The 27,967-nt window shown below is 39.5% G+C and overlaps 1 protein-coding gene across 1 annotated transcript in view; it reads right to left on the bottom strand.

The window, feature by feature from the left end:
- OBSL1 (obscurin like cytoskeletal adaptor 1) overlaps positions 1 to 27,967 on the bottom strand; it is a 54,330-nt gene that overhangs the window by 3,524 nt on the left and 22,839 nt on the right. Inside the window, exons 11-26 of the mRNA XM_069732826.1 lie at positions 27,566 to 27,838; positions 26,761 to 27,033; positions 25,066 to 25,338; positions 24,640 to 24,912; positions 23,545 to 23,817; positions 22,785 to 23,060; positions 20,105 to 20,380; positions 14,244 to 14,519; positions 13,859 to 14,128; positions 12,901 to 13,167; positions 12,439 to 12,818; positions 10,446 to 10,599; positions 5,420 to 5,581; positions 4,753 to 4,857; positions 558 to 824; positions 62 to 331 (exon numbers count right to left, since the gene is read on the bottom strand). Coding sequence (XP_069588927.1) covers positions 62 to 331; positions 558 to 824; positions 4,753 to 4,857; positions 5,420 to 5,581; positions 10,446 to 10,599; positions 12,439 to 12,818; positions 12,901 to 13,167; positions 13,859 to 14,128; positions 14,244 to 14,519; positions 20,105 to 20,380; positions 22,785 to 23,060; positions 23,545 to 23,817; positions 24,640 to 24,912; positions 25,066 to 25,338; positions 26,761 to 27,033; positions 27,566 to 27,838 — 4,068 coding nt within the window. The remainder of the gene's footprint in view (positions 1 to 61; positions 332 to 557; positions 825 to 4,752; positions 4,858 to 5,419; positions 5,582 to 10,445; positions 10,600 to 12,438; positions 12,819 to 12,900; positions 13,168 to 13,858; positions 14,129 to 14,243; positions 14,520 to 20,104; positions 20,381 to 22,784; positions 23,061 to 23,544; positions 23,818 to 24,639; positions 24,913 to 25,065; positions 25,339 to 26,760; positions 27,034 to 27,565; positions 27,839 to 27,967) is intronic.

The raw sequence follows: 27,967 nt of genomic DNA, 5'->3' as shown, positions 1-27,967 counted from the left end.
ATATATACACAGATATTGTCAGATCTGATTGTGTGGTGCTGTGTATGGAAACTTCTGTTACCTTGCACGATGAGCTGTGCTTCGGAACGTGTTTTCCCAGCTGCGAATCTGACGGTTCCTGACATTGCAGGATATGTATTCCGCAGGGTGAGCTTGTGCCGGTTCCCTCTGACCTCGATAGCGATGTCACCTCCGTTGTGCAACATGGCCCCATTTAGGCTCCACTGTGGAGGTCTGGATGGAGGAATGGAGACCTCACACTCGAAACAAGCGTCATCGGGGGCCGTCACTCTGACATCTCTCAGGTTTTTATATAGTTGAATGGTTAAACCTGAAACCAATCGATTTAAAGATTTAGAGACAATGTAATATTGCAACTCTCCAACTAGTATTTTCCCAGGATAGGACTTCTTATCCTCTGCTGTCATGTAAAACATAAACATATACAGTATTTTTTTTACTTTCTACTATAAAATAAGATGTTTATTCATAGGTATGTTATGTCACAAATCACTTTCTTGCCTCTTCAATTAGTAGAAACGTTGATTGGTGCTCACCCTCCACTAGCAAACGGCCTGAGGTCTGGCCTCCTGTGGTCTTCATAGTATAGAGGTCCTCATCTTCCGGGCCAACGTCATTGATGAATAGTGTTCGATAGGCGTCCTCACTGGTGATCTGGTACTTGTTACAGGAAGGAATCACTTGGCTTCCTTTCAACCAACTTACCGAAGCTCGTGCTGGACTGACCTTGCATTCAAATATGACACGATGACCTTGTAGAGCCGTCTTGTCTCTCAGTGATTTTACAATGCGGACAGGTAGCTCTAAAGGAAGATTAGATGAAGGCAGTATTATAGTAGTTATATTCCTGCACATAGAGGGCAGTATTATAGTAGTTATATTCTTGTACATAGGAGCAGTATTATAGTAGTTATATTCTTGTAAATAGGGGCAGTATTATAGTAGTTATATTCTTGTATATAGGGGGCAGTATTATAGTAGTAATATTCCTGTAATAAGGGGCAGTATAATAGTAGTTATATTCTTGTACATAGGAGCAGTATTATAGCAGTTATATTCTTGTACATAGGGGCAGTATTATAGTAGTTATATTCTTGTACATAGGGGCAGTATTATAGTAGTTATATTCTTGTACATAGGGGCAGTATTATAGTAGTTATATTCTTGTACATAGGGGCAGTATTATAGTAGTTATATTCTTGTACATAGGGGCAGTATTATAGTAGTTATATTCTTGTACATAGGGGCAGTATTATAGTAGTTATATTCTTGTACATAGGAGCAGTATTATAGTAGTTATATTCTTGTACATAGGGGGCAGTATTATAGTAGTAATATTCCTGTACATAGAGGGCAGTATTATAGTAGTAATATTCCTGTAATAGGGGGCAGTATTATAGTAGTTATATTCTTGTACATAAAAGCAGTATTATAGTAGTTATATTATTGTACATAGGGGCAGTATTATAGTAGTTATATTCTTGTACATAGGGGCAGTATTATAGTAGTTATATTCTTGTACATAGGGGCAGTATTATAGTAGTTATATTCTTGTACATAGGAGCAGTATTATAGTAGTTATATTCTTGTATATAGGGGGCAGTATTATAGTAGTAATATTCCTGTAATAGGGGGCAGTATTATAGTAGTTATATTCTTGTACATAAAAGCAGTATTATAGTAGTTATATTATTGTACATAGGAGCAGTATTATAGTAGTTATATTCTTGTACATAGAGGCAGTATTATAGTAGTTATATCCTTGTACATAGGGGTAGTATTATAGTAGTAATATTCCTGTAATAGGGGGCAGTATTATAGTAGTTATATTCTTGTACATAAGAGCAGCATTATAGTAGTTATATTCTTGTACATAGGAGCAGTATTATAGTAGTTATATTCTTGTACATATTGGCAGTATTATAGTAGTTATATTCTTGTACATAGGAGCAGTATTATAGTAGTTATATTCTTGTACATAGGAGCAGTATTATAGTAGTTATATTCTTGTACATAGGAGCAGTATTATAGTAGTTATATCCTTGTACATAGGGGTAGTATTATAGTAGTTATATTCTTGTACATACGGAGCAGTATTATAGTAGTTATATACTCCCCTCCAGCCACCGCTAACACAGGGTTAATGCCGGCGGTAACGGACCACATTATGCCACGGGTAACGCACTCCGTTATCTCCGCTATTAACCCTGTGTGTCCCCAACTTTTACTTTTGATGCTGCCTATGCGGCATCAATAGTAAAAAATCTAATGTTAAAAATAATAAAAAAACAAAAAACCTGCTATACTCACCCTCCGTTGTCCGCAGAGCCGGCCGCCATCTTCCGTTCCCGGCGATGCATTGCAAAATTACCCAGAAGACTTAGCGGCCTCGCGAGACCGCTAAGTCATGTGGGTAATTTCGCAATGCATCCTGGGAACGGAAAATGGCGGCAGCCGTGCGCTACAAGGGGCCCTCGGATTCGAAGGCGAGTATGTTAATTTTTTATTTTTTAACCTGTGACATGCATGGCTGGGCAATATACTACGTGGCCCTGTGCTGTATACTACGTGGCTGGGCAATATACTACGTGGACATGCATATTCTAGAATATGGGTAAGAATCTCAACGCGTTTCTGGAGACTAGGCTCCCTTAATCATGGGTCATGATTAAGGGAGCCTAGTCTCCAGAAACGCATTGAGATTCTTACCCATATGGTTGTGCTGAAGTCTGTATCCTCCATGTTTAAAGTTTGTGAATAAAGAAAACGCTTTTTTACGGACTCGGTGAAGCTGGACATTTCTTTCTTTTTTTGGATTTTGTACGCCTGGACACAGCGGGTCCGTGCTCCCGAGGTTTCGTTGTTGAATTACGGGTGAGCTGGTTTATGTTCCTTCTTACAATATATTCTAGAATACCCGATGCGTTAGAATCGGGCCACCATCTAGTAGTAGTTGTATTCCTGTACATAGGAGCAGTATTATAGTAGTTATATTTTTGTACATAGGAGCAGTATTATAGTAGTTATATTCTTGTATATAGGGGCAGTATTATAGTAGTTATATTCTTGTACATAGGAGCAGTATTATAGTAGTTATATTCTTGTATATAGGAGCAGTATTATAGTAGTTATATTCTTGTACATAGGAGCAGTATTATAGTAGTTATATTCTTGTACATAGGAGCAGTATTATAGTAGTTATATTCTTGTATATAGGAGCAGTATTATAGTAGTTATATTCTTGTACATAGGAGCAGTATTATAGTAGTTATATTCTTGTACATAAGGAGCAGTATTATAGTAGTTATATTCTTGTACATAGGGGCAGTATTATAGTAGTTATATTCTTGTACATAGGAGCAGTATTATAGTAGTCATATTATTGTACATAGGGGCAGTATTATAGTAGTTATATTCTTGTATATAGGAGCAGTATTATAGTAGTTATATTCTTGTATATAGGGAGCAGTATTATAGTAGTTATATTCTTGTACATAGGGAGCAGTATTATAGTAGTTATATTCTTGTATATAGGAGCAGTATTATAGTAGTCATATTATTGTACATAGGGGCAGTATTATAGTAGTTATATTCTTGTACATAGGGAGCAGTATTATAATAGTTATATTCTTGTACATAGGGGCAGTATTATAGTAGTTATATTCTTGTACATAGGGGCAGTATTATAGTAGTTATATTCTTGTACATAGGGGCAGTATTATAGTAGTTATATTCTTGTACATAGGGGCAGTATTATAGTAGTTATATTCTTGTATATAGGAGCAGTATTATAGTAGTTATATTCTTGTACATAGGGAGCAGTATTATAATAGTTATATTCTTGTACATAGGGGCAGTATTATAGTAGTTATATTCTTGTACATAGGGGCAGTATTATAGTAGTTATATTCTTGTACATAGGGGCAGTATTATAGTAGTTATATTCTTGTACATAGGGGCAGTATTATAGTAGTTATATTCTTGTACATAGGGAGCAGTATTATAATAGTTATATTCTTGTACATAGGGGCAGTATTATAGTAGTTATATTCTTGTACATAGGGGCAGTATTATAGTAGTTATATTCTTGTACATAGGGGCAGTATTATAGTAGTTATATTCTTGTACATAGGGGCAGTATTATAGTAGTTATATTCTTGTATATAGGAGCAGTATTATAGTAGTCATATTATTGTACATAGGGGCAGTATTATAGTAGTTATATTCTTGTACATAGGGAGCAGTATTATAATAGTTATATTCTTGTACATAGGGGCAGTATTATAGTAGTTATATTCTTGTACATAGGGGCAGTATTATAGTAGTTATATTCTTGTACATAGGGGGCAGTATTATAGTAGTTATATTCTTGTACATAGGGGCAGTATTATAGTAGTTATATTCTTGTATATAGGAGCACTATTATAGTAGATATATTCTTGTACATAGGGGCAGTATTATAGTAGTTATATTCTTGTACATAGGGGGCAGTATTATAGTAGTTATATTCTTGTACATAGGGGGCAGTATTATAGTAGTTATATTCTTGTACATAGGCAGTAGTATTACAGTTAGTAGTATAGAAGTTAGCTACATTCTTGTAAATCTCTTTACTCTTTTCTATATATTATATTTTGAGCTACTTTTGTAATTATCGCTGAACATTTTGATTTGCAAACATTAATCTCTTAACAAGCCCACCCAGATTAGGGAGAAGATTTTGTCTCTTACCTTTGACTTTGAGGTTTGCTCTTGACTCTACTCTTCTGGCTTGAAACAGAATTTCTCCAGAGTCTTCACATTGAGCCCCACAAATAAGAAGAAAGTGTCTTCTTCCTGCAGAAACATGAAACACTATGTAACAAAGCTGAAAAGGAGCATTTTGCAGTTGGGAATGCGTTCAGTTTGATGCTATTGTAAAAGATTAGAGTTCGGTCAATGCCAGCTCCCAAATAATTTAATATGGAGAACGGTATTTGTATTGATGTCTATGAAGAAAAATGTCTGTTGCAATGGTGTAATGGGGTATTGCATGGCAAAACTAAATGTAAATTGTAGTAACATTAGAAGAAATCATTTCTCTTATATAACATAAAGGAAGCTAGAAAATAATACAATACATTAGGTAAAATATAAAAAAAGCTTTTTGATGTATATGGGAGATATTTATTTTAATTCTCCAAGGCATGGACTGAATTACTAATGGGGGTATTGATTTTTCTATCACTTTGTATTGAAAAAACTTCAATCAGTGAAATGGCTGATAACAGGGAGCAATGGATGACATTCACCTGCATGGCATAGAGACATGATGGATTTAGGTGTATTGTCCCTATAAATCGCACTAGCTCATATGCGTTAATATGGAACATAATTATCTATATACAGCACTAAACACCTTCTTGTCGGATCTTCGTGGTGGATGTTACTTTGATTTTCTCCCCATTTTTGAACCATTCTCCTTTGGCCTGGGCGCAGGATAATTCGCAGATGAATGCCGCGTTGTCGTTCTCCGCGATCTCAACGTCCTGCAGGTCTTTTAGGATTTGTGGTTCTTGCTCTGTCGATATTGAACATATAGAACATTTATAATAATTTATTAGATGTAAAAAAAAACTACAAAAGCCCAAAATAACCTCTGTCAGGTACTATAATAAAATCAATTACCCTGTACCAGACGCCCCATAAACAAATTTCACAAATCTCAGACCAGACCCCCTCAATAAATACAAAACTCCGACCAGAGCCCCCATATAAGTATGATCCCCCAGAGCCTTTTAACTAATACAGACCCAGACCAGACCCCCTCTTAGCGCAGAGTCTGAGCCAGACCCCCTTTAGTAAAGACCCCAGATCAAGATATCCTAAAATGCCTCTCCCCATTACCCGTGCTTGCCAACTTTTGCTGTTTGAGGAGAGAGAAGACCTCACTCCATTTTGGGTGGTCACATCCCTCTACTCCAGACCTGGGCAAGATGCGGCCCGCGGGCCGCATCCGGCCCGCCTGACGGTTGTAAACGGCCCGCCGCCCCAGGCACCGCTCGGCTCCCCTTTCCTTCAGCCACGCCTGCGCCTGTGCGCCCTGCATTCAAACTCCTGTCCGCTGAGAGGCGCTGACCGCCGCTGGCACTTCCGCATCAGGGAAGCGCCAGCAGCAGGTGACGTCCCTCAGCGTGACACATGCTGCTGCTCTGCTCCGTTGCGCCGGACGCCGGTGTTCTGTGTGGCACTGCAGCGCTGTACTGAGGTCACTTGTGGAGTCGGACGGTGCCGGTGGTCGGTGGTAAGGGCTCTGGGTTATCTGCTCCTCAGTACTTGTGCACTGGGTCATCTGCTCCGCTGTATTTGGGCTCTGGGTTATTATCTGCTCCTCAGTACTTGTGCACTGGGTTATTATCTGCTCCTCAGTACTTGTGCACTGGGTTATTATCTGCACTAATGAAATCTGGACATTATGGGGGCACTAATGAAATCTGGACATTATGGGGGCACTAATGAATGAAATCTGGACATTATGGGGGCACTAATGAAATCTGGACATTATGGGGCCACTAATTAATGAAATCTGGACATTATGGGGGCACAAATGAAATCTGGACATTATGGGGGCACAAATGAAATCTGGACATCATGGGGGCACTAATGAAATCTGGACATTATGGGGCCACTAATTAATGAAATCTGGACATTATGGGGGCACAAATGAAATCTGGACATTATGGGGGCACAAATGAAATCTGGACATTATGGGGGCACTAATGAAATCTGGACATTATGGGGCCACTAATTAATGAAATCTGGACATTATGGGGGCACAAATGAAATCTGGACATTATGGGGGCACTAATGAAATCTGGACATTATGGGAGCACTAATGAATGAAATCTGGACATTATGGGGGCACTAATGAAATCTGGACATTATGGGGCCACTAATTAATGAAATCTGGATATTATGGGGGCACAAATGAAATCTGGACATTATGGGGGCACTAATGAAATCTGGACATTATGGGGGCACTAATGAATGAAATCTGGACATTATGGGGGCACAAATGAGATCTGGACATTATGGGGGCACCAAAATGAATGCCCATCATATGTATCATGTAACCCGCCCGCCATAAATTAATAGTACTCATGAAGAAAAGAAACCTTGCAATATTTATTGTATAAAACTGCATTTTCTCCTTCTGCAGAGAATCGTGACTCCCATCAGAAGAATTAGCCCTTACATATGTCTGCTAAAAAAAGAAAGATTGATGGAGAATGCAGAGTTTTTAACAAGGAATGGACTTCTAAATATTTATTTACTGAAACCAAAGGCAAAGCTGTGTGCTTAGTTTGTGGAGAGCAAATAGCTGTGTTTAAAGATTATAATTTAAATCGCCATTACGAAACAAAACATGCACAGAAATACAAGAACTTGACAGAGGCAGAGCGGGCACGGGCATCTGAAGATTTGCTATCAAAACTGCAAACGCAGAAAAGATTTTTTACAAAGCTCCACGCATCCAGGGATGCAGCCATCAGGACAAGCTTTGTAATATCCCACAAAATTGCTAGAAACAGTAAGCCATTCTCTGATGGGGAGTTTGTGAAAGAATGTTTGGTGGACTCTGTAGCAATAATTTGTCCTGAGAAAAAAGAAGCATTTTCACATGTGTCCCTCTCCAGGCGAACCGTAACAAGACGGGTAGAAGACATTGCGGGGAATTTGGAGTTGCAGCTTAAAAACAAAGTTGATCATTTTATTTTTTTTTCCCTGGCTCTGGACGAGAGCTGTGATGTCCGTGATACTGCCCAGTTACTTATCTTTGTACGCGGAATAACAAATAACTTTGAGATGACTGAAGAGCTGGTAGCTTTGCGATCATTGAAAGGTACCACGAAAGGGAGTGATTTGTTCACCGAAGTAAATGCATCCGTGGACAAACTGGGCTTAAAATGGAACACATTAGTAAGTGTTATAACCGATGGATGTCCAAATATGACAGGGAAAAATGTTGGACTTTTGAAGCGGATGCAAGATAAAGTGAATGAAATAAACCCAGAACAGAAATTGATATTTTTGCATTGCATTATACATCAAGAAGTGCTGTGCAAGTCGGTGCTACAAATCAGCCATGTTGTTGATGTTGTAACTAAGACAGTTAATTTCATCAGGGCAAGAGCACTGAATCACAGACAATTTGTTTCACTGTTGGAGGAACAAGAAAGTGAACATAGTGACATAGGCTACCACACAGCTGTGAGGTGGCTCAGCCTTGGGAAGGTGCTTAAAAGAGTATGGGACCTCAGAGCTGAGATTCAGACATTTTGTCAAATGAAAGGCAAAGACATCCCTGAATTCTCAGATAAGCACTGGATAGCAGATCTGGCCTTTGCCATTGATGTGACTACACTAATGAATGAGCTGAATACCAAGGTGCAAGGCAAAGGCCTCTTTGCACATGAAATGTTCTCCTTGGTGACAGCTTTCATGAGAAAATTGAAGTGTCTTTCTAGCCAATTGAAGATCAATATTCTCACTCACATGCCAACACTGAAAGAAGTCACACCATCAGCTGATCACCTCGACAAGTATTCATCCATGTTTGTGGCTTTACATGATGAATTTTCCAGAAGATTTGAAGACTTTAAAGCAGTGGAGAGTGAAATGCACATGGTTTCTTCTCCTTTTACATGCTGTGTGGAGAATGCCCCCAGTGATATCCAGTTAGAACTCATTGATCTGCAGTCTGACAATCTACTGAAAGAGCTTTTTAAATCCGTATCACTGCTGGAGTTTTATTCTTCTCTCAAAGAGGAAAACTTTCCACACATAAGGAGGCATGCTCAGAGGATGTTAGTTCTCTTTGGATCTACCTACGTATGTGAACAAACATTCTCACTGATGAAGTTCAACAAATCCAGATACAGATCCTCTCTCAGTGATGATCACTTGTGTGCTGTTCTTCGCATATCCACCTCAGATATTGAACCTAACTTCAGTGAACTTGTTCGGGCCCAAAACAGGCTAGATTACTCTCATTGAAGATTCTCATGTTATTGAAATGGTTAATGTACTGTTATTTACCAAGTTAAAGGGATGCCGGTTAAAAAAACTAACATATCTTGATCTACAACACTGTTGTAACAACAGCAAGTTTTCTACAGTTTTCTACAGTTAACACAAGCTCGTTGCAGTGCAGTTCATCATCTCATCATTAAATAATGATGTAAGTATGTCTTCCGTATTTTCTTTGTATTGTAAATCTCTGCATTGTTTAACATACTGTTTGTTCATGAAAATATAGCATATGTATACTACAGTATTGGGTAAAAATTAGTTAATTATATTAGTCCGGCCCTCTAAAACCATCCAAATTTCTCATGCGGCCCCATGGCAAAATTAATTGCCCACCCCTGCTCTACTCCCATTTTCCGCACTCCCATTTCATGGCCCCTGTCTACTTAAGACTGAAGGGCACATGAAATTGCCAATTTATGGGAAATTTAGAATATTTTCATGGTAGATTGTGGATTCTTTCTGGCGTCTGTTAGGGCTTTACTTTTTTCAGGAACATTATGAACTTTCTAGGAGAGTTGGCGGCAAGTACAGTATGTCAGAACAGAAGGATCTGTCAGCAGGATGTTCAACCACAAACTAAAGGCATGAGTGTAAAGTCCCTTTAATGTTCAGTGCATTCATACCTTGCTTGTAGTATTTTGTTGAGGCATTTTTCGAGAAATCAATTCTTGAAGTTTTAATCGCAAGTGCAGTGGGGCAGGCACTGCACTTCCAGCTCTGTTGTGTCTTCCCTTCACACCGCCTCTGTTTTTTGATTGACAGGTTACTCTTCTCTTACTGACCTGTCTCCCCAGCAGGTGCCGCCATCAGAAGGGGCAGCAGGTCCGCACCGAGCTCCTACTGATATTGCGGAAGCCGGTCTATTAATCTCACAACGTCATTGGGAGGTTATTGTGCATGAACTGCCCCTTTTTATTAATCATGCCTCAACAATGATGGTTCCTGCACAAGGGAGACAGGTCACTAAGAGAAGAAGACCTGTCAATCAAAGACTGGAGGCCGGCGGTGGGCAGGGAAAAGGGAAGCAGCACAGCAGAGGAGGAAGTGCAGTGCCCACCCCGCTGTACCTGCAATTAAAACTTCAAGGGTGGGCTTCTCAAAAGTGCCCCAACAAAATACAGCCAGCAAGGTATGAATGTAAAGGGTCTTTACTCTCATGCCTTTAATTAGGGCCCCTAGAGGTTGAATATCCTGCTGACAGGTCAACGCTAAGCCCTGGTGCTAAGACCAACATTAGGATGTCCAGGCATGATAAAGAGTGCGAAACTGGAAAGTTGTTGGGATATTTGCTGCTAGAGGAACTTGTCAGCTCTTCTGGCTTTCCAAAATGAGCATCTTAGTGGAAGACTTACCAAGAACACGCAACGTTGCAGAGGCACTAAGGTCGTCCGCGTGGCATGTGTACGTCCCAGCATCTTGAGGCCCACACTGACTAATGTGAAGTATTCTCCGGCGCCCCACAGAGAACATACGACACAATGTGCTCAGGACCAACTTTTCCCCGTCCTACAAGAAAATCGGAACAGTTCTGAGAATCACAGGGAAAAGTGTAAAATGCTCAGCATGAAACTTCAAACACCGCTCTGTATGTTCTGCTTCCTTCATATCTACAGTTAAATCTAGAAGTTTCCATCCACTATATAAAAAGACACATCTGCATTTTTTTTCTCAATATCTGACATGAGATCAGAACAAAACTTTCCTGTTTTAGGTCCATTAGGAATACCATAATTATTAATATTTGCCAAATGCCAAAATAATCAAAGAGAGAGATTGAGAATGTTTGAAGGCATTTTTATTCCTTACTGCAAAGTCAAAAGGTTTACATACACTAAGATTACTATGCCTTTAAACAATTCTGCACTGCCCATATGATGATGTTATGTGTTTGGAAGCTTCTAATATTTTTTTTTTTTTTTAGCAAAATCTGAGTAAATTAGAAACACACCTGTGGATGTATTTTAATGCACACCTGAAACACACTGCTTCTTTGTGTAGAATCATGGGAAAGTCTAAAGAAATCAGCCAAGATATCAGTAAGAGAATTGTGGACTTTCACAAGTCTGGCTTGTCCTTGGGTACAATTTCAAGATATTTGAAGGTGCCTCGTTCATCTGTACAAACAATTATACGCAAGTACAAGCAAGATGGGAATGTCCTTCCATCATACCGCTCAGGAAGGAGACGGGTTCTGTGTCCCAGAGATGAACATGCTCTGGTCCGACATGTGCATATCAACCCAAGGACAAAAGCAAAAGACCTTATGAAGATGATGGCGGAAGCTGGTAAGATTGTGTCAATATCCACAGTGAAACGAGTACTGTAGCAACATGGGCTGAAAGGCCACTCTGCCAGGAAGAAGACATTACTCCAAAAGAAACATAAAAAAGATAGATGAATGTTTGCAAATTCGCACAGGAGCAAAGACCTTAATTTTTGGAGACATGCCATGTGGTCTGATGAAACTAAAATTGAACTTTTTGCGCATAAAGACCATTGTTACATTTGGAGGAAAATGGCAGAAGCTTGGAAGCCTAAAAACACCATCCCCACTGTGAAACATGGTGGTGGCAGCAGCATGTTGTGGGGTTATTTTGCTGCAGGAGGGACTAGTACACTTCACAAAATAGATGGCAGCACGAGAAAAAAGAGATTATGTGACAAAACTGAAGCAACATCTCAAGACATCAGCCAGAAAGTTAAAGTTTGGGAGGAGATGGGTCTTCTAAATGGACAATGACCCGAAGGATACTGCCAAAATGGTGACAAAGTGACTTAAGCATAATATAGTCAATGTTTTGGAGCGGCCATCACAAAGCCCTAATGGCAATCCTATTGAAAATTTATGGGCAAAGCTGAGAAGGCCGATGCGACCAAGGCGACCTACAAACCTGGAGCAGTTACACCAGTTTTGTCAGAAGGAATGGACCCAAATTCCGATCAACTATTGTGAGAAGCTTGTGGAAGAAAATCCCAAACGTCTGACCCAAGTCATTCAGTTGAAGGGCAATGGTAACAAATACTAATGAAATGGATGGAAACTTTTGACCTTGCAGTAAGTAATAAAAATTCCTTATAACATTCTCTCTCATTATTCTGGCATTTGGCAAATATTAATAATTATGGTAATCCTAATTGACCTAAAACGGGAAAGGTTTATTCTGATTTCATGTTAGATATTGAGAAAAACATGCCGATGTGTCTTTATATAGTGGATGGAAACTTCTAGTTTCAACTGTACAAGTGAAAGCCCATATTCTTGTCCAATAGGGGGCAGTATTATAGTAGTTATTGTCTTGTCCATAGGGGCAGTATTATAGTAGGGAAAGGAACCCTTTGCGTTACCTTGCTCCACGTCACCACGGCTTCCTGTTTGGAGACCTCGCATTGGAATGTCGCAAGCCCGGCTTCATGGACGACAAAGTCCTGAGGTGGTTGCGTGATGGCAAGCGGGTGCTCAGTGACAGTCAGCTGCGCCATGGTTCTCAAAGTCTCAGTGGTAAAGGCAATCACTGAAGTATCGGGTAGTGCAAGGTCCACAAGACGTAGAAAATGTTGCCGCCCACTCGATCTTATGACGCAGCCATCATCAGACGTCAGGCGGACGCCACCTTTCCACCATTCTCCTTTCAAATCATCGTGGGACAACTCCACCGAAAACTCAATGTCACTTCCCTCCTCGCATCGCACGTCTTGTAACCCTTTCTTTATAGCAATACTTCGAGCTGTGGTGGAGAGTAACAAAGTAAACCAAAAGGGAACTGAAAAAGACTTAATTTTTTCCAAGAAAAATACTATAATACTTACGTAGCACATTGAGACGGCAATCGGTTCTGTCATGAAGACTTTCACAGCTGTACCTGCCCCGGTCGGAAGCATGGATGCCATGGATGGTAAGCGAATGGTTGTGCCCATTCTCCTGAATGGTAAATCTATCACTGGGCTGAATAACAACACCCTGCTTCACCCAATGAACTTCTGCCTTCTCAGTGGAGACCCGGACCTCAAAGCTGACATCTTGGTCTTCTTCCACCTCCATGTCCTCCAGCCCCTGAGTAAACATCACATGAGCCTCTGCAGAAAAAAAACAGCAACATAAGTCTCCTTAAAGAACTCTGTGTGTGAATCTCAAAAAATTAAAGGTAGACAAAAATGTAGCAATCACATATAAAGAGCATGAAGAAAAACCTCATCATGTTGTATCCGTTGTAACCACTCATCTATACCTTCTCAAATAACTGGCAATGATGTTGACATACAAGGCTAAAACCGTATGCCAACTGTGGCCCGTGTACCCTTTGTAGGCAGAAAAACATATTCATCGCTAAGAACAATCTCAGGTTCCACACATCAGTCCAATTCCCCACAATTGTTCCAACCCTACGATTCTATTCCAACCTAACTCCTTTTCTCTTCCTTTCTCAAAGGTGCAATTATTGAGGGACTGTTTTGTGGTTTTTGGTGGACAACCATTAGATTGAAAATGTAAATGTACCCAACTGGAGTCGGTTTTAACACTAGCAATGCATACGTTTTGGATTTTCACGTACAACTTTTTCCAATTTGCAAAATCACCTTCAATGAAAACCAAAACTTCTAGTCTACACCTCTCCTTGTATTCTTTGTTTTCAGACAATTATAACAAAGTCCAATGTTCGTGAATTCTTGTTAAAGATATCACATATTTAGTATCCGGCCAAAAAGAATGGGGTGAATGATAGGCAACAAAGGTATGGACCAGATCGTACTCGACGCATGTTCCTACCTTGGACTCTTAGTCTTGCCCGTGAGATGAGGCCTTCAGCATTAGCAGTGATGGTTCCAGAGTCGGAGAGGCGACAGCCATGCAAAGTCAACGAGTGACAGAGTCCATTACTCGCCATGCTGGCTCTCCGGTCTGAATTCAATGGGGAACCATTGAGTTCCCAGTTGAGAATCACATCCTCCGGAGATACAACACATTTGAAAGTGGCAGTGTCTCCTTCCAGGACAGTGATGTTCTGGAGCTCAGTGATAAATTCCACTTGCCGTGGGGCTAGAAATACAACCATCGAAAAAATATATCACTATGCAAAACGGCTAATGACATCACCAACCAACACAAAGCTGCCCCAAAAGATAAGATCCATATATGAACTAAAGGTCTTTACCTTCCACATGGACTTCAGTATGTAACTGATCCGTGCCGGCATCACAAGTGTACCTTCCGGAGTCTGAAGGTCGAACACTTTGTATGGTAAGTTGTCGGTGAACTCCTCGAGATATGATTTTGACCCGGCCTCCAGACACCAGCTCCTCACCATCTCTCAGCCAGGTCACCTTGAAATTTGGACGTGATAGCTCACAAGAAAGCACCAGGTCATCCCCGGTAATCAAAGTATGGTGCTCTGGAGTTCCAGTGTTGCCCACAATGGTGACCGGAGGTGCTAAGAGAGAGGAAAGCAAATTAGGGCCCAAACTAAAATATTCTAAATCAAAACCAAAAAATGACCGCCAAGCAAGAAGTGCAGCCCTTCTCAGCCGAAACAGCAAACGTCACTACGGGCAATGTCATCTGAGAATAGGCACTGACAGGGAGGCATTGCAAGCATGGGGGTTAGGAGGTTTGCAGAGGCACAGCACAATATAATGGAGGCATGACAGGAGGGAGGAAGGAGGCAAAGCAAGGACACAGAAGGGCAGAGGAGGGGATTATAGAGGGGCTTTGGAAAATTTAGGAAATTAATTAGCTTGGCTACAAGCAGGCAACATGTTAGATGCAGAAAACGTGTTATTATGTTTGATTTTTATGGTAATGACCACATCAAACTTTATAACGTGGGGATATATAATAGAAAGAGCAATACGTGTCATTATAAAAGATAGAATGGAAACTGCACCCAACAATTTCTTTTGAGCAATAACCATTAAATGATGCATGAGCTGATCGCTAAAAAACTCTTCACTACACTGACATCAACTCGCCAGTCCCTACAGGCTTACAACACCAGAGAAATTCCAGTGTAATATAAACTTTATATCCCTGTACATAGGGGCAGTATTATAGTAGTTGTATTCTTGTACATAGGAGCAGTATTATAGTAGTTATATTCTTGTACATAAGGGCAGTATTATAGTAGTTATATTCTTGTACATAGGGGGCAGTATTATAGTAGTTGTATATAGTAGTTATATTGTTGTACATAGGAGCAGTATTATAGTAGTTATATTCTTGTACATAGGGGCAGTATTATAGTAGTTGTATTCTTGTACATAGGGGCAGTATTATAGTAGATATATTCTTATACATAGGGGCAGTATTATAGTAGTTATATTCTTGTACATAGGAGCAGTATTATAGTAGTTATATTCTTGTACATAGGGGCAGTATTATAGTAGTTGTATTCTTGTACATAGGGGCAGTATTATAGTAGATATATTCTTATACATAGGGGCAGTATTATAGTAGTTATATTCTTGTACATAGGGGCAGTATTATAGTAGTTATATTCTTGTACATGGGGGCAGTATTATAGTAGTTATATTCTTGTACATAGGGGCAGTATTATAGTAGTTGTATTCTTGTACATAGGGGCAGTATTATAGTAGATATATTCTTATACATAGGGGCAGTATTATAGTAGTTATATTCTTGTACATAGGGGCAGTATTATAGTAGTTGTATTCTTGTACATGGGGCAGTATTATAGTAGTTATATTCTTGTATATAGGGGAGTATTATAGTAGTTATATTCTTGTACATAGGAGCAGTATTATAGTAGTTATATTCTTGTACATAGGGGCAGTACTATAGTAGTTGTATTCTTGTACATGGGGGCAGTATTATAGTAGTTGTATTCTTGTGCATAGGAGCAGTATTATAGTAGTTATATTCTTATACATGGGGGCAGTATTATAGTAGTTATATTCTTGTATATAGGGGCAGTATTATAATAGTTATATTCTTGTACATAGGAGCAGTATTATAGTAGTTATATTCTTGTACATAAGGGCAGTATTATAGTAGTTATATTCTTGTACATAGGGGCAGTATTATAGTAGTTGTATATAGTAGTTATATTCTTGTACATAGGAGCAGTATTATAGTAGTTATATTCTTGTACATAGGGGCAGTATTATAGTAGTTATATTCTTGTACATAGAGGCAGTATTATAATAGTTATATTCTTGTACATAGGGGCAGTATTATAGTAGTTATATTCTTGTACATAGGGGCAGTATTATAGTAGTTATATTCTTGTACATAAGGGCAGTATTATAGTAGTTATATTCTTGTACATAGCGCAGTATTATAATAGTTATATTCTTGTACATGGGGACAGTATTATAGTAGTTATATTCTTGTACATAGAGGCAGTATTATAGTAGTTATATTCTTGTACATAGAGGCAGTATTATAGTAGTTATATTCTTGTACATAGAGGCAGTATTATAGTAGTTATATTCTTGTACATAGGGCAGTATTATAATAGTTATATTCTTGTACATAGGGAGCAGCATTATAGTAGTTATATTCTTGTACATAAGGGCAGTATTATAGTAGTTATATTCTTGTACATAGGGCAGTATTATAATAGTTATATTCTTGTACATGGGGACAGTATTATAGTAGTTATATTCTTGTACATAGAGGCAGTATTATAGCAGTTATATTCTTGTACATAGAGGCAGTATTATAGTAGTTATATTCTTGTACATAGGGGCAGTATTATAGTAGTTATATTCTTGTACATAGAGGCAGTATTATAGTAGTTATATTCTTGTATATTGGAGCAGTATTATAGTAGTTATATTCTTGTACATAGGAGCAGTATTATAGTAGTTATATTCTTGTACATAGGAGTATTATAGTAGTTATATTCTTGTACATAGAGGCAGTATTATAGTAGTTATATTCTTGTACATAGGGGCAGTATTATAGTAGTTATATTCTTGTACATAAGGGCAGTATTATAGTAGTTATATTCCTGTACATAGGGGCAGTATTATAGTAGATATATTCTTGTACATAGGGGCAGTATTATAGTAGTTATATTCTTGTACACAGGGGGCAGTATTATAGTAGTTATATTCCTGTACATAGGGGCAGTATTATAGTAGTTATATTCTTGTACATAGCGCAGTATTATAATAGTTATATTCTTGTACATGGGGACAGTATTATAGTAGTTATATTCTTGTACATAGAGGCAGTATTATAGTAGTTATATTCTTGTACATAGAGGCAGTATTATAGTAGTTATATTCTTGTACATAGGGCAGTATTATAATAGTTATATTCTTGTACATAGGGAGCAGCATTATAGTAGTTATATTCTTGTACATAAGGGCAGTATTATAGTAGTTATATTCTTGTACATAGGGCAGTATTATAATAGTTATATTCTTGTACATGGGGACAGTATTATAGTAGTTATATTCTTGTACATAGAGGCAGTATTATAGTAGTTATATTCTTGTACATAGGAGCAGTATTATAGTAGTTATATTCTTGTACATAGGGGCAGTATTATAGTAGTTATATTCTTGTACATAGGAGGCAGTATTATAGTAGTTATATTCCTGTACATAGGGGCAGTATTATAGTAGTTATATTCCTGTACATAGGGGCAGTATTATAGTAGTTATATTCTTGTACATAGAGGCAGTATTATAGTAGTTATATTCTTGTACATAGCAGTATTATAGTAGTTATATTCTTGTACATAGAGGCAGTATTATAGTAGTTATATTCTTGTACATAGGAGCAGTATTATAGTAGTTATATTCTTGCATATAGGAGCAGTATTATAGTAGTTATATTCTTGTACATAGGGGGCAGTATTATAGTAGTTATATTCTTGTACATAGGGGGCAGTATTATAGTAGTTATATTCTTGTACATAGGGGCGGTATTATAGTAGTTATATTCTTGTACATGGGAGACAAGGTAATTTTTTCTGTGTTTACCATGTAACTCGCGGAATTCGACACTTACTGGAATTTCTCTTTAGGTCTCATGATGTGTGATACTATGATGTTCTTTTCTGCCATAATTCATTAGATTATTAATTTTTATTTAATGGTGATTACATCCAAGAGACTTTGTTGGGTGAAGCGAACATTTAACATCTCAGTGGGATGCAATACAGGGTCCCACAGCATAGGCTGGGTGGAGGGGTGGATGCAGGGGTTTAGGTGTTATGGGGCTATGATGCAGGAGGGTTTTGGTTGCAGTGCCTCTTCGTCACTCCTGTTACCTCCCACAGTGACATAAAAGCTGAAGCTGTCGTTTCGGGCATCGCACAGATATTCCCCTGCGTCATCACGCACTGCTCCAAGGATGGTCAGCAAGCGCTGTGCTCCCCGCTCCTCCATTAGTATGTGCGGATTGTCCTGTAGCCGCTCGCCGTCCTTGTACCATCTCACTTCACCGTCATATCGGGACAGAGAGAGTGCCAGCCTGAGGTCCTCAGACACAGTGCACAACCTCCGCGGCATGATCTGCTCACGCTCTAAGACCACCACTACAGCCTCTTCCAAGAACCAAACATCGAGAGGAATTAAGAGTCCCAGGTGATAACGAAGAGGGACAGAATTTAACTGTAATTTCAATCCCCCTTTTAATTAGGTTGCAAAGCACATAATATTGACAAAAAAAGGCAAATAAGGCAATGATCACACCACAGACGCAGCAGACATTCACCGAAGACATTTACCTCCAAGCCATAAAAAAAAAAAAAAAAAAATTCTAAAGTTCTAGGAAAATCTGATTACTAAGGCAAGTTGAGCCGTGGAACAGTATGAGATGACTATGTGTAACTTCCTGGCTTCAGCCAGCAGAGGGCAGAGTTGGCTTTAGTATTATGTGAAACTTGTTGTTTTACAGCTTTATTAATCAGATTTTTGTCAGCACGCATGCAGGTGGACGATCCCTTTAATTTGTAATTAGAAATTTTGCACATAAATTTAATTTCTTTATTACAGTTTGAGCTAAACTGCCTAAATTTGTTTATGAAATCCAAGCGCAAAAATCATTTTTGAACCCAACTGTCTGATAAAAAAAAAAGAAGCTATGTCTGCTTCAAAACTACAACTCCCAGCATTCTATGGCATTTACAGGCTGTCAGGGTATTTTAAAAGTTGGAGTTTTTCGAGAATTGGAGTGCCACATATTAGGTTAGCCTGGCATAGAGGAAATGACCACGATACTTTAGTGCACCACCGTAACCAGCTGTACCATCAAGGTCAGCAGCAAATCATCAGCCACCGATGGGAAGACACACGTGGCTGACAATATACAGATGTATCATTGTAACGACACATTCATCAATAATTGCAGGGGATTTATTATTCCGACCTAGGCTTAGATTAGATCATCAATATCATATTGGTGGGAGTCTGACAACAACCCCAATGATCTATATTTATTGGGCTGTGAAGCACTGGAAGTAAAACAGTTCCATACACCATGTAGTGCCCATGAATGGTACCGTCCTATAGAAGTTAATGGGAGACAGCATGCAGTACCGTTCACAACCACTACACATCATCCGGCGCTGTGGCATTTCTCTCCAGCTGTAGCTGATCGCGGTGATCGCCTGGGGTTCTGATTTTCATGACCAATTTTAAGGATGGGTCATAAATATTAAAGTTCCTTTAAATGATGTAATTCGATTTCACATATAATGATATATCTCTGTTTACTTCTGATACAAAATTTCAAACACCGTCCATACACATTTTTAAATGGACTGAATCGGGAACAACAACAAAAAAAATACACTTTTTGTTTTTTTGCCAATTTCTGTATTTTACGAGTATATCTGCTGCCCAGCTTGCACCTTTGTGTTGCCCCGACAGGTACCATGTGGTGCATAGAGATCGGGTGCGTGCCCAGGAGCACAGACTCTACGAGGTGGTGATATTTTTTTTATACTGATGGTCCTGTGCTTTTTATAGTACAAAAGTTTGATGACAATGCAACATTTGATCCGCACACGTCTACATGGCTTTATAGGCTGTTACTCACCATCCACTGTGACTTGGAAGGTGCGGGAGTCGGTGCCAACGCTGCACTCGTACTGCCCCGCATGCTCCGGCTGGGCACAGAGCAGACTTAGGGTGCACTTTTCTCCCTCGTCGTCCATAGTGAGATTCCCATCTGGTGCCACTTTGGTCCCATTCCTAAACCAACGAATGACATCTGGTGTACGAGACAGCTCGCATTGTATGGACAGCGGATCCCCCTCGGTCACGTGCAGCACAGGAGGGGAGCAGCCGGCGCTTACAAACTTGGCGGGGGGCTCTGAATAACATTAATAGAGACACAAAGGAAGTTAAATAAAAAATAATATTTGTAAAAAAAAATAAAAATCTAGATTTAATAAACTGAGCCCCCTGTTATTCAATAGGCAAAATCTTAGAAAAATCTGATCAATAGTGCCGGCTGAGACGAGGAATGACTGATGGGACTGATTCTTTCCTTGTGCGGTTGGAACACTAGGACTACACAGCTCTGATCTAGGGATGCACTGTCCGACAACATAAGCTTTCATATTATGGAGTTGTCAGACAGTAGATCCCGTAACAATCAGTCGGACTCGGAGTCCTCCCGGATTGTCAAGAATGACTACTGAGCTTCATGCAATTTAGGGTCAACAAGAATTAAGGAGGCTTGGAGCGGTGGGACTTAGACTAAATCGTTATTAATCAGATTTTTGTAGAAAAATAAAGAACTTCTTATTTTGAGCAAATTACTTATTTTCCTTATTAATCCAATTTTTGTAAAAAAAAAAAGTGAAAAACTTTTCATTTTGAGCAAATCTTTTACTGTCGTTATCAATCAGATTTTTTTGGAAAAAGTAAAGATCTTATTTTGAACAAATCTCTTCACTGTTATTAATCAGATTTTTGTAAGAAGTAAATAACTTTCTTATTTTAAGCAAATCTCTTACTGTTGCTATTAATCCAATTTTTGTAAAAAAAAAAAAAAGAAGAAAATATTTAGAACAAATCTACTGTCCTTATTAATCTGGATTTTGTAGAAAGTGAAGAACTTATTTTGAGCAAATCTCTTACTGTTCTTATTAATCGGATTTTTGTAAAAACTAAATAACTTCTTATTTTGAGCAAATCTTTTCCTGTCGCTATTAATCCAATTTTTGCAAAAAAAAAAACAGAACATATTTTGAGCAAATCTTCTACTGTCATTATTAATCTGAATTTTGTAGAAAGAGTAGAACTTTTTATTTTGAGCAAATCTCTTGCTGTCCTTATTAATCCAATTTTTGTAAACAGTGAAAAACTTTTTATTTAATCTCTTACTGTCTTTATTAATCAGATTTTTGTCAAAAGTGAACTTATTTTGAGTAAATTTCTTTCTGTTGTTATTAATCTGATTTTTTCAAGGTGTGAACTTATTTTAAGCAATTCTTTTACTGTCATTATTCAAATTTTTGTTAAAAATTGAAAAACTTACTTAGAGTTAATTTTTTTTCTGTTGTTATTAATCAGGTTTTTGTAAAGAGTGAAGAACTTTTATTGAGCAAAAACTGCCTTAATCACCCTCAATTTTGATACAGGAAAGAAATATATCTTGGTACCGTGTTAGCCAGTAGATAGGAAAATATTTAGAACTGAGAGTCCTCAGTGGTTGATACCTTTTAATGGCTAACTGAAAAGATGGTAATAAATTGCAGCTTTCGAGACTACACAGGTCTCTTCATCAGGCAAAGACTAAAACAAATTCTGAAGAATCACATATTTATGCACAACATGGCATAGAAGAAAAAAAAAGGAAAAACCATGGATAAGACAGGTGACATGAAGCAGAATTACCATGAGTGATAAACAGTTATGTCCATAAATATAGGGCCAGAATGGATCTACCTGTGGCAATACATTTTTGTCTCCCAAATCATAACATTATGGACATGAAATGACTTGTGTTAAAAGGTAGCTTCAAATCTCAGAGAGACAGAAGAGTCTGGGAATATAAACTGATGACGACCTTTGACACACTTAGTGCAGGAATGAATGTGTCGCATGGATTTATGTCTTTTTACATCAACTAAGGAACTTGCCCCTCAGACTATGAGGGGTCATCACAACAGAACCAGACCCCAATAAAACAATCCTTGTCTAAGAACTGGCCCAATATTTATGGACGTAACTGTGTATCACTCATGGTAATTCTGCTTCATGTCACCTGTCTTATCCATGGTTTTCCTTTTTTTTTCTTCTATGCTATGTTGTGTATAAATATGTGATTCTTCAGAATTTATTTTAGTCTTTGCCTGATGAAGAGACCTGTGTAGTCTCGAAAGCTTGCAATTTTGTTACCATCTTTTCAGTTGGCCATTAAAAGGTATCAACCACTGAGGACTCTCAATTCTAAATATTTTTTAATCACCCTCAGACATTTTTATGATTGTTCTATTGGCCACCCGGCATGTGGCCCAACTTTCTCCAAGGGATCAGGAGAAGATCACAGATAGCTTTGTCGCGTTCCAACCATCTCTTACTCTGTTCTGCATACCATAAAAGCCGATACTGTTGAGGAAACTGCCAAGTCAGGCTGCATGGGGAAGATCACCCTATATTTTCACAATTGGGCACCATGGTCAGTATTTAGATTGGCAATTTAGATTGGCATGGTTGGCGTAGTCACAGAGAGTTTCCAACATATGGTGAAGCTTGAATTTCCTTACCAGATATCTTGACATCAAATGTGATAGAGTCGCTGTCTGTGTCACAGATGTATTCCCCAGAGTCGTCAACATTGGCTCTTGACAAGATCAAACATCGTCGAGTTTCCTCTGAGATCACCTGCAGGTTCTCATCTTCATCAACCTCCAGGCCATCCTTAAACCAGCGGACTGCACCACCGCTACGTGATACTTCCAGTGCCAGCTCCACCCGCTCCCCTACAATATACTCTATCTCCTGTGAGCGGACTTCTGGGAACACAATCTTTGTGGGGGGCTCTAGAAAAACACAAAAAGTAATAATATTCATATATGCAGTTCATGAAAAGTGGAAGGAAACACAAAGTATGCTAAAAAAAAAACTCAGTAAAGCAAATTAGGCAACATGCCTACCGAATCATATTCTGAGTGACGACAATATGGAAAGGAATTTGAGTTTGATATGAAAGATGGGTGGAAAATGATATGGAAGAACAACGAAGTTATGAAGCAGGGTAACAGTATCAGGACTTAAGAAGGGTGGAGTTGTGGTAATGTTGGAGGACCTTGGAATGGAGATATGACAATCGTTGGGTTAACGCAAAAAGTGCAGGAGGGTGGAGAACGATGGAGGAGTGAGGATAATCTACAAAAGCATCTTCTACAAGAGTTGGTATCATGTAGGATGGTACATTTGTAGGGTGAGATTTTGTGCCCCACCTTACAGCGCCACTTTTCTTAGTGTTGCATAATATGGCGCTTACATGACCTCAAGGTCTCTTACCTGTCACTAATACACTGTAGAACACAGCATCGTCCCTGGCATCACAGACGTACTCTCCCGAATCCTGTGCCTGTGCCGAGCGTATAACCAGTCTGCGTATTCGACCATCAGACTCCAACCTGACGTTCTCGCATTCCTCCACCGTTACCCCATCCCTGTACCAGCGCACATGGGCGTTCTCCCGAGACACCTCACAACTTAATACCACAGGGTCCCCGTTCACACACGACAACTCCATGTCTTCACTTGTGTTGACAAACTTCACTGGTGGCTCTAGAAAACAATGGCAAAACATTAATAAAATATCTGTGGCCTGATATAGACCCTAAGATTATAATATGATATTACACAATTATAACACCAATATATCAGGATGAAATTTATAGTTTATTACCATATGCTGCTCAATTCTAGGTCTGACTCAAAAGTATGTGACCTTGTGGGCCCAAGATCTAATTTCTTTTTTGATGGCACTGATCTTTACATAATAATTGCTGTTTTTAGTGCCATGCATAGAGAATGAGGAGAAGCGGTGTTTCATCGCAATGATAAAAATGAGCATGCTTTCAGGTGCTGCTTGACACCAGCACACGTCTTTCACTTGGAAAGAAAGTCCTAATGCCCCATGACTATTTTCATGACTACATTTTCCATATGTTTCACCACTTATGGAGATCATAACCTTTTGCAGGTTTTCACTACCTATTGAAAATGGTAGCAAGACCAACCCAGAATTGGTCCATATTTCTTGGAGCACCATGGGTTGGATTTATGGTATGTGACACTCCAGGGTATTTTGCCTTCAAGTAGATAGAGTTGAGCAGATTGACCTGGCCAGCTCCTTTGCGTGGACCCACCAGATGCATTGGGTGGACAGGTTTGGCATGTTTTTATAATTGACTTTTATTCTAGTCTGGTGTCCAATCTTCAGTTCATGGTAAAGTTGGTTATTGACTCTCTTAATGGTAGTCAATGCTGTGCTCAGAAGCACCACCATCACCAGAGAAGTCTCCAGGATGAGACACCATCATCAGTGGTGTGGACCATAAACATGGCATTGTCAAACTTTTGTGGGGAAAAACCAGCTTCGCTTACTGGCAACTTTTACGTAGTAACTGATGCAGTCATCTCCAGCATCACAGATATACTCTCCCGAGTCTTGGGTTTGGGCAGAGAGGATGGTAAGCCCACGATGCGTCCCATCCGATTCCAGACTTATGTTTTCCATCTCTTCCACCAAATCTCCATCCTTGTACCATCGCACAGAGGCGTTCTCTCTGGACACCTCACATCTCAGCTCCACTTGCTCCCCGGCCAGATACATCATATCTGTGTCAACACTAGTATTCACCAGCTTCACTGGAGGTTCTGGAAAACAGGACATTAATAGACCATCACCATTCAAGAATGAACCATTGAAGAGAAGCATCAGTCTATATTCCAGTTGGAGATCATAGGACCATGGCATGTGTTATGCATGTGTCACAATCTATGGTGGAGACTGTATGAAGGAGCACTGACCTGTCACCAGAACATTATAGAAGACACAGTCATCTTTGGCATCACAGACAAACTCTCCAGAGTCTTTTACTCCAGCGTTTTGGATGATGAGTCTACGATGCTTTCCATCTGACTCCAAAACAAGGTCCTCACTTTCTTCTACCTCCACTCCATTTTTGTACCAACATACTTTAGCATTTTCCCTGGACACCTCACAGCTGAGTATCACTCGTTCTCCACTGAGACGCTTGTGCTCTACATCGTCACTTGTGTTCACAATTTTCACTGGAGGATCTGAAAGGAAAGAGAAGGAAATGAGTTTATCAATTGTGCATCCAAAAATAAGTTCCCCGCATCATATTATCAATGACGTTACTGGTCCCTGGCTGCTAAATATCCCTGCACTTATCTGCTAAAAACCATGTGCGTGCATCATAGGCTCAGCGTCCAGCCCAGGTATGGCTTCATATATATGTATGACAGACTCATGACTTCACATATTTCCAGTGTTGTTGTGTGCCAATATTCTGCATTATTATGTCACTATGCTAGTTTTCCAAGATTGCAAGTCTTGCCATAGTTCTAGGACACAGGGTGCAATGCGCAAAAGTTCCAGCTGCACAGCTGCATGTACTTTGAGACATCAGCCCCCTCTATATCATATACCGTACCTATGTAAGTGGCAATGACTTATTTGGTGAATATTTGTCTTAGACTCTCAATTCCCCCTGAATGATGGCTCCAGGGTATTAGGTTATTGTTCTAGAGCTCCAAGTGCATTTGAATTATTGTTCTAGAGCAGTGTTCCCCAAGTCCGGTCCTCAAGAGCCACCAGCAGGTCATGTTTTCAGGATTTCCTTAGTATTGCACAGGTGGTGCAATTATCACCTGTGCAATACTTCGGAAATACTGAATACATGACCTGTTGGTGGCTCTTGAGGACCGGACTTGGGGAACACTGTTCTAGAGCCCCAAGTATCAGTAAGCGATTGATTTTAAAATCTATATGTCAATGAATCATTGCTTTAAAGTTACGCATTTCATCAAACTATTGTTCTTTAGTCTTAATTGTCAATGAATAATTGTTCTAGAGTGCCAAGTTTTGCTATTTAAGCAACCAAGTCCAAGTGTTATCAAGTCACTCTTCTAAAGCCAAAGTGTCACTGAATCATTGGCATAGGTATCATTGTGTCCTTGTTCAAAAGCCCAATGTGTCAGTGTTTTGCCACTGAGTCATTGTTCTTGTGCCAGAAGAGTTATTGAGTCATCGCTCTAGAGTCCAAGAGTCATCGTGTTATTGTTCTATAGCCCCAAGTGTCATTAAGCCATTGTTCTAGCACCACAAGTGTCATTAAGTCATTTTTTCAGAACCCTAAGTTATTTGAGTTTGTATTCTAGAGGACTAAGTGTCAGATAATCAGAAAGTATCATTGAGTCATTGTTGTGGGACCATCCATAAATGTCATTGTTGTACAGTCCAAGTGTCATTGACTTATTCTCCTACAGCCCCAAGTGTTCAAGTTTCCAGTTAAAGTTTGAGCAATGCAAAAGTAATACTATAGGGCATACGGAATGGAATTTGAATGTCGGCTATGTCTTTGAGAATGGTGCCAAATTTAAGCAAATGAAGCAAACACAAATAATAGGCGCACAATCACGAGCTACATGGACCTCTCTACCATATTTGTGGCCTCTTGTGTTCTAAAGTTTCCTCACCGGTCACAGCCACATTGTAGAATATTGAGTCATCTCCAGCGTCACAGACAAACTCCCCCGAATCTTGTGTGTGTGCACAGAGGATGACTAGACGGCGACGTTTCCCATCGGACAGCAGCCGGATCCTCTCATTCTCTTCCAATCTCTCTCCATCTTTGTACCATCGGACGAGGACATCCTCCCGGGAGAGCTCGCAGCTCAACACCAGCTCCTCCCCGCTGAGACACCTCTCATTTGTGTCATCATCCGAATGCAGGATCTTTACAGGAGGCTCTAGGGGAAGAAAAAAAAACATGTTTGGATTTTTAATTTTTTTGCTCATAAAGTCAATGCATAATAATGATGGGATGAAAGAGATACGTGGTGGGCTGAAAATATGTAGGCTGTTACTCAGCTACTGATGTGGATGGTGGGTGACGGCACTTTTACCTTTATGTTCTTGAGAGTGCAATTGACATTGGAGTAGTTTTTGGGCACTACTATGGGAACACGACTGTCCCACCACCGTTTTGTCTCTTTCTGGCCACACTGGATGATGATGTCATGTGAAAGCTGTGACATCATAGCTCTCATGTACATGATGCCCAATGTGTGACATTATGAAGGGTACGTCGGGTACAACCAAGACGAGTACAGTAAGATACCAATTTATTTTATTAGATATTGGTAATTCTACATGTACAAGCATTTTTCCATGACTTTCATGCGGTTCTCATCCATGGTGGTGGTGTACTCGGCAATGTGAAAAGTGTATGTGCCTCAATGAATCAAAATAAATAAGAAATGACTCTTCATTGTCACTGACCTGTTACCGTCACATTGTAGAAGACTGAGTCATCTCCAGTGTCACAGACATACTCCCCCGAGTCCTCCGGTTTGGCACAACTAATAATCAACCGGTGATGTCTCCCATCTGACTCCACCTTGATGTTTTCATTCTCCTCCACCTCCGCACCATCCCGGTACCAGTGCACATTGGCGTTCTCCCTGGACACCTGACAGCTGAGCACCACAGCTTCTCCGCTGTCACATTTATGTTCTGTGTCATCATCTGCATTAATGATCTTCACTGGAGGATCTAGATGTAGAATGACAGCCATCATGAGCTTAGCAAGAATTGAAGGATAAACCTGTCATGGTTAGGACATGGTTAATGTCCTGTTCTCTCAGGGTTAATTTTGCTGGCCTCCCTTTGGATCTGGAAGGG

The sequence above is a fragment of the Ranitomeya imitator genome, chromosome 7, assembly GCF_032444005.1.
Source record: "Ranitomeya imitator isolate aRanImi1 chromosome 7, aRanImi1.pri, whole genome shotgun sequence".
Classification (NCBI taxonomy): domain Eukaryota; kingdom Metazoa; phylum Chordata; class Amphibia; order Anura; family Dendrobatidae; genus Ranitomeya; species Ranitomeya imitator.
This window is presented reverse-complemented; position numbering and strand designations above follow the sequence as displayed.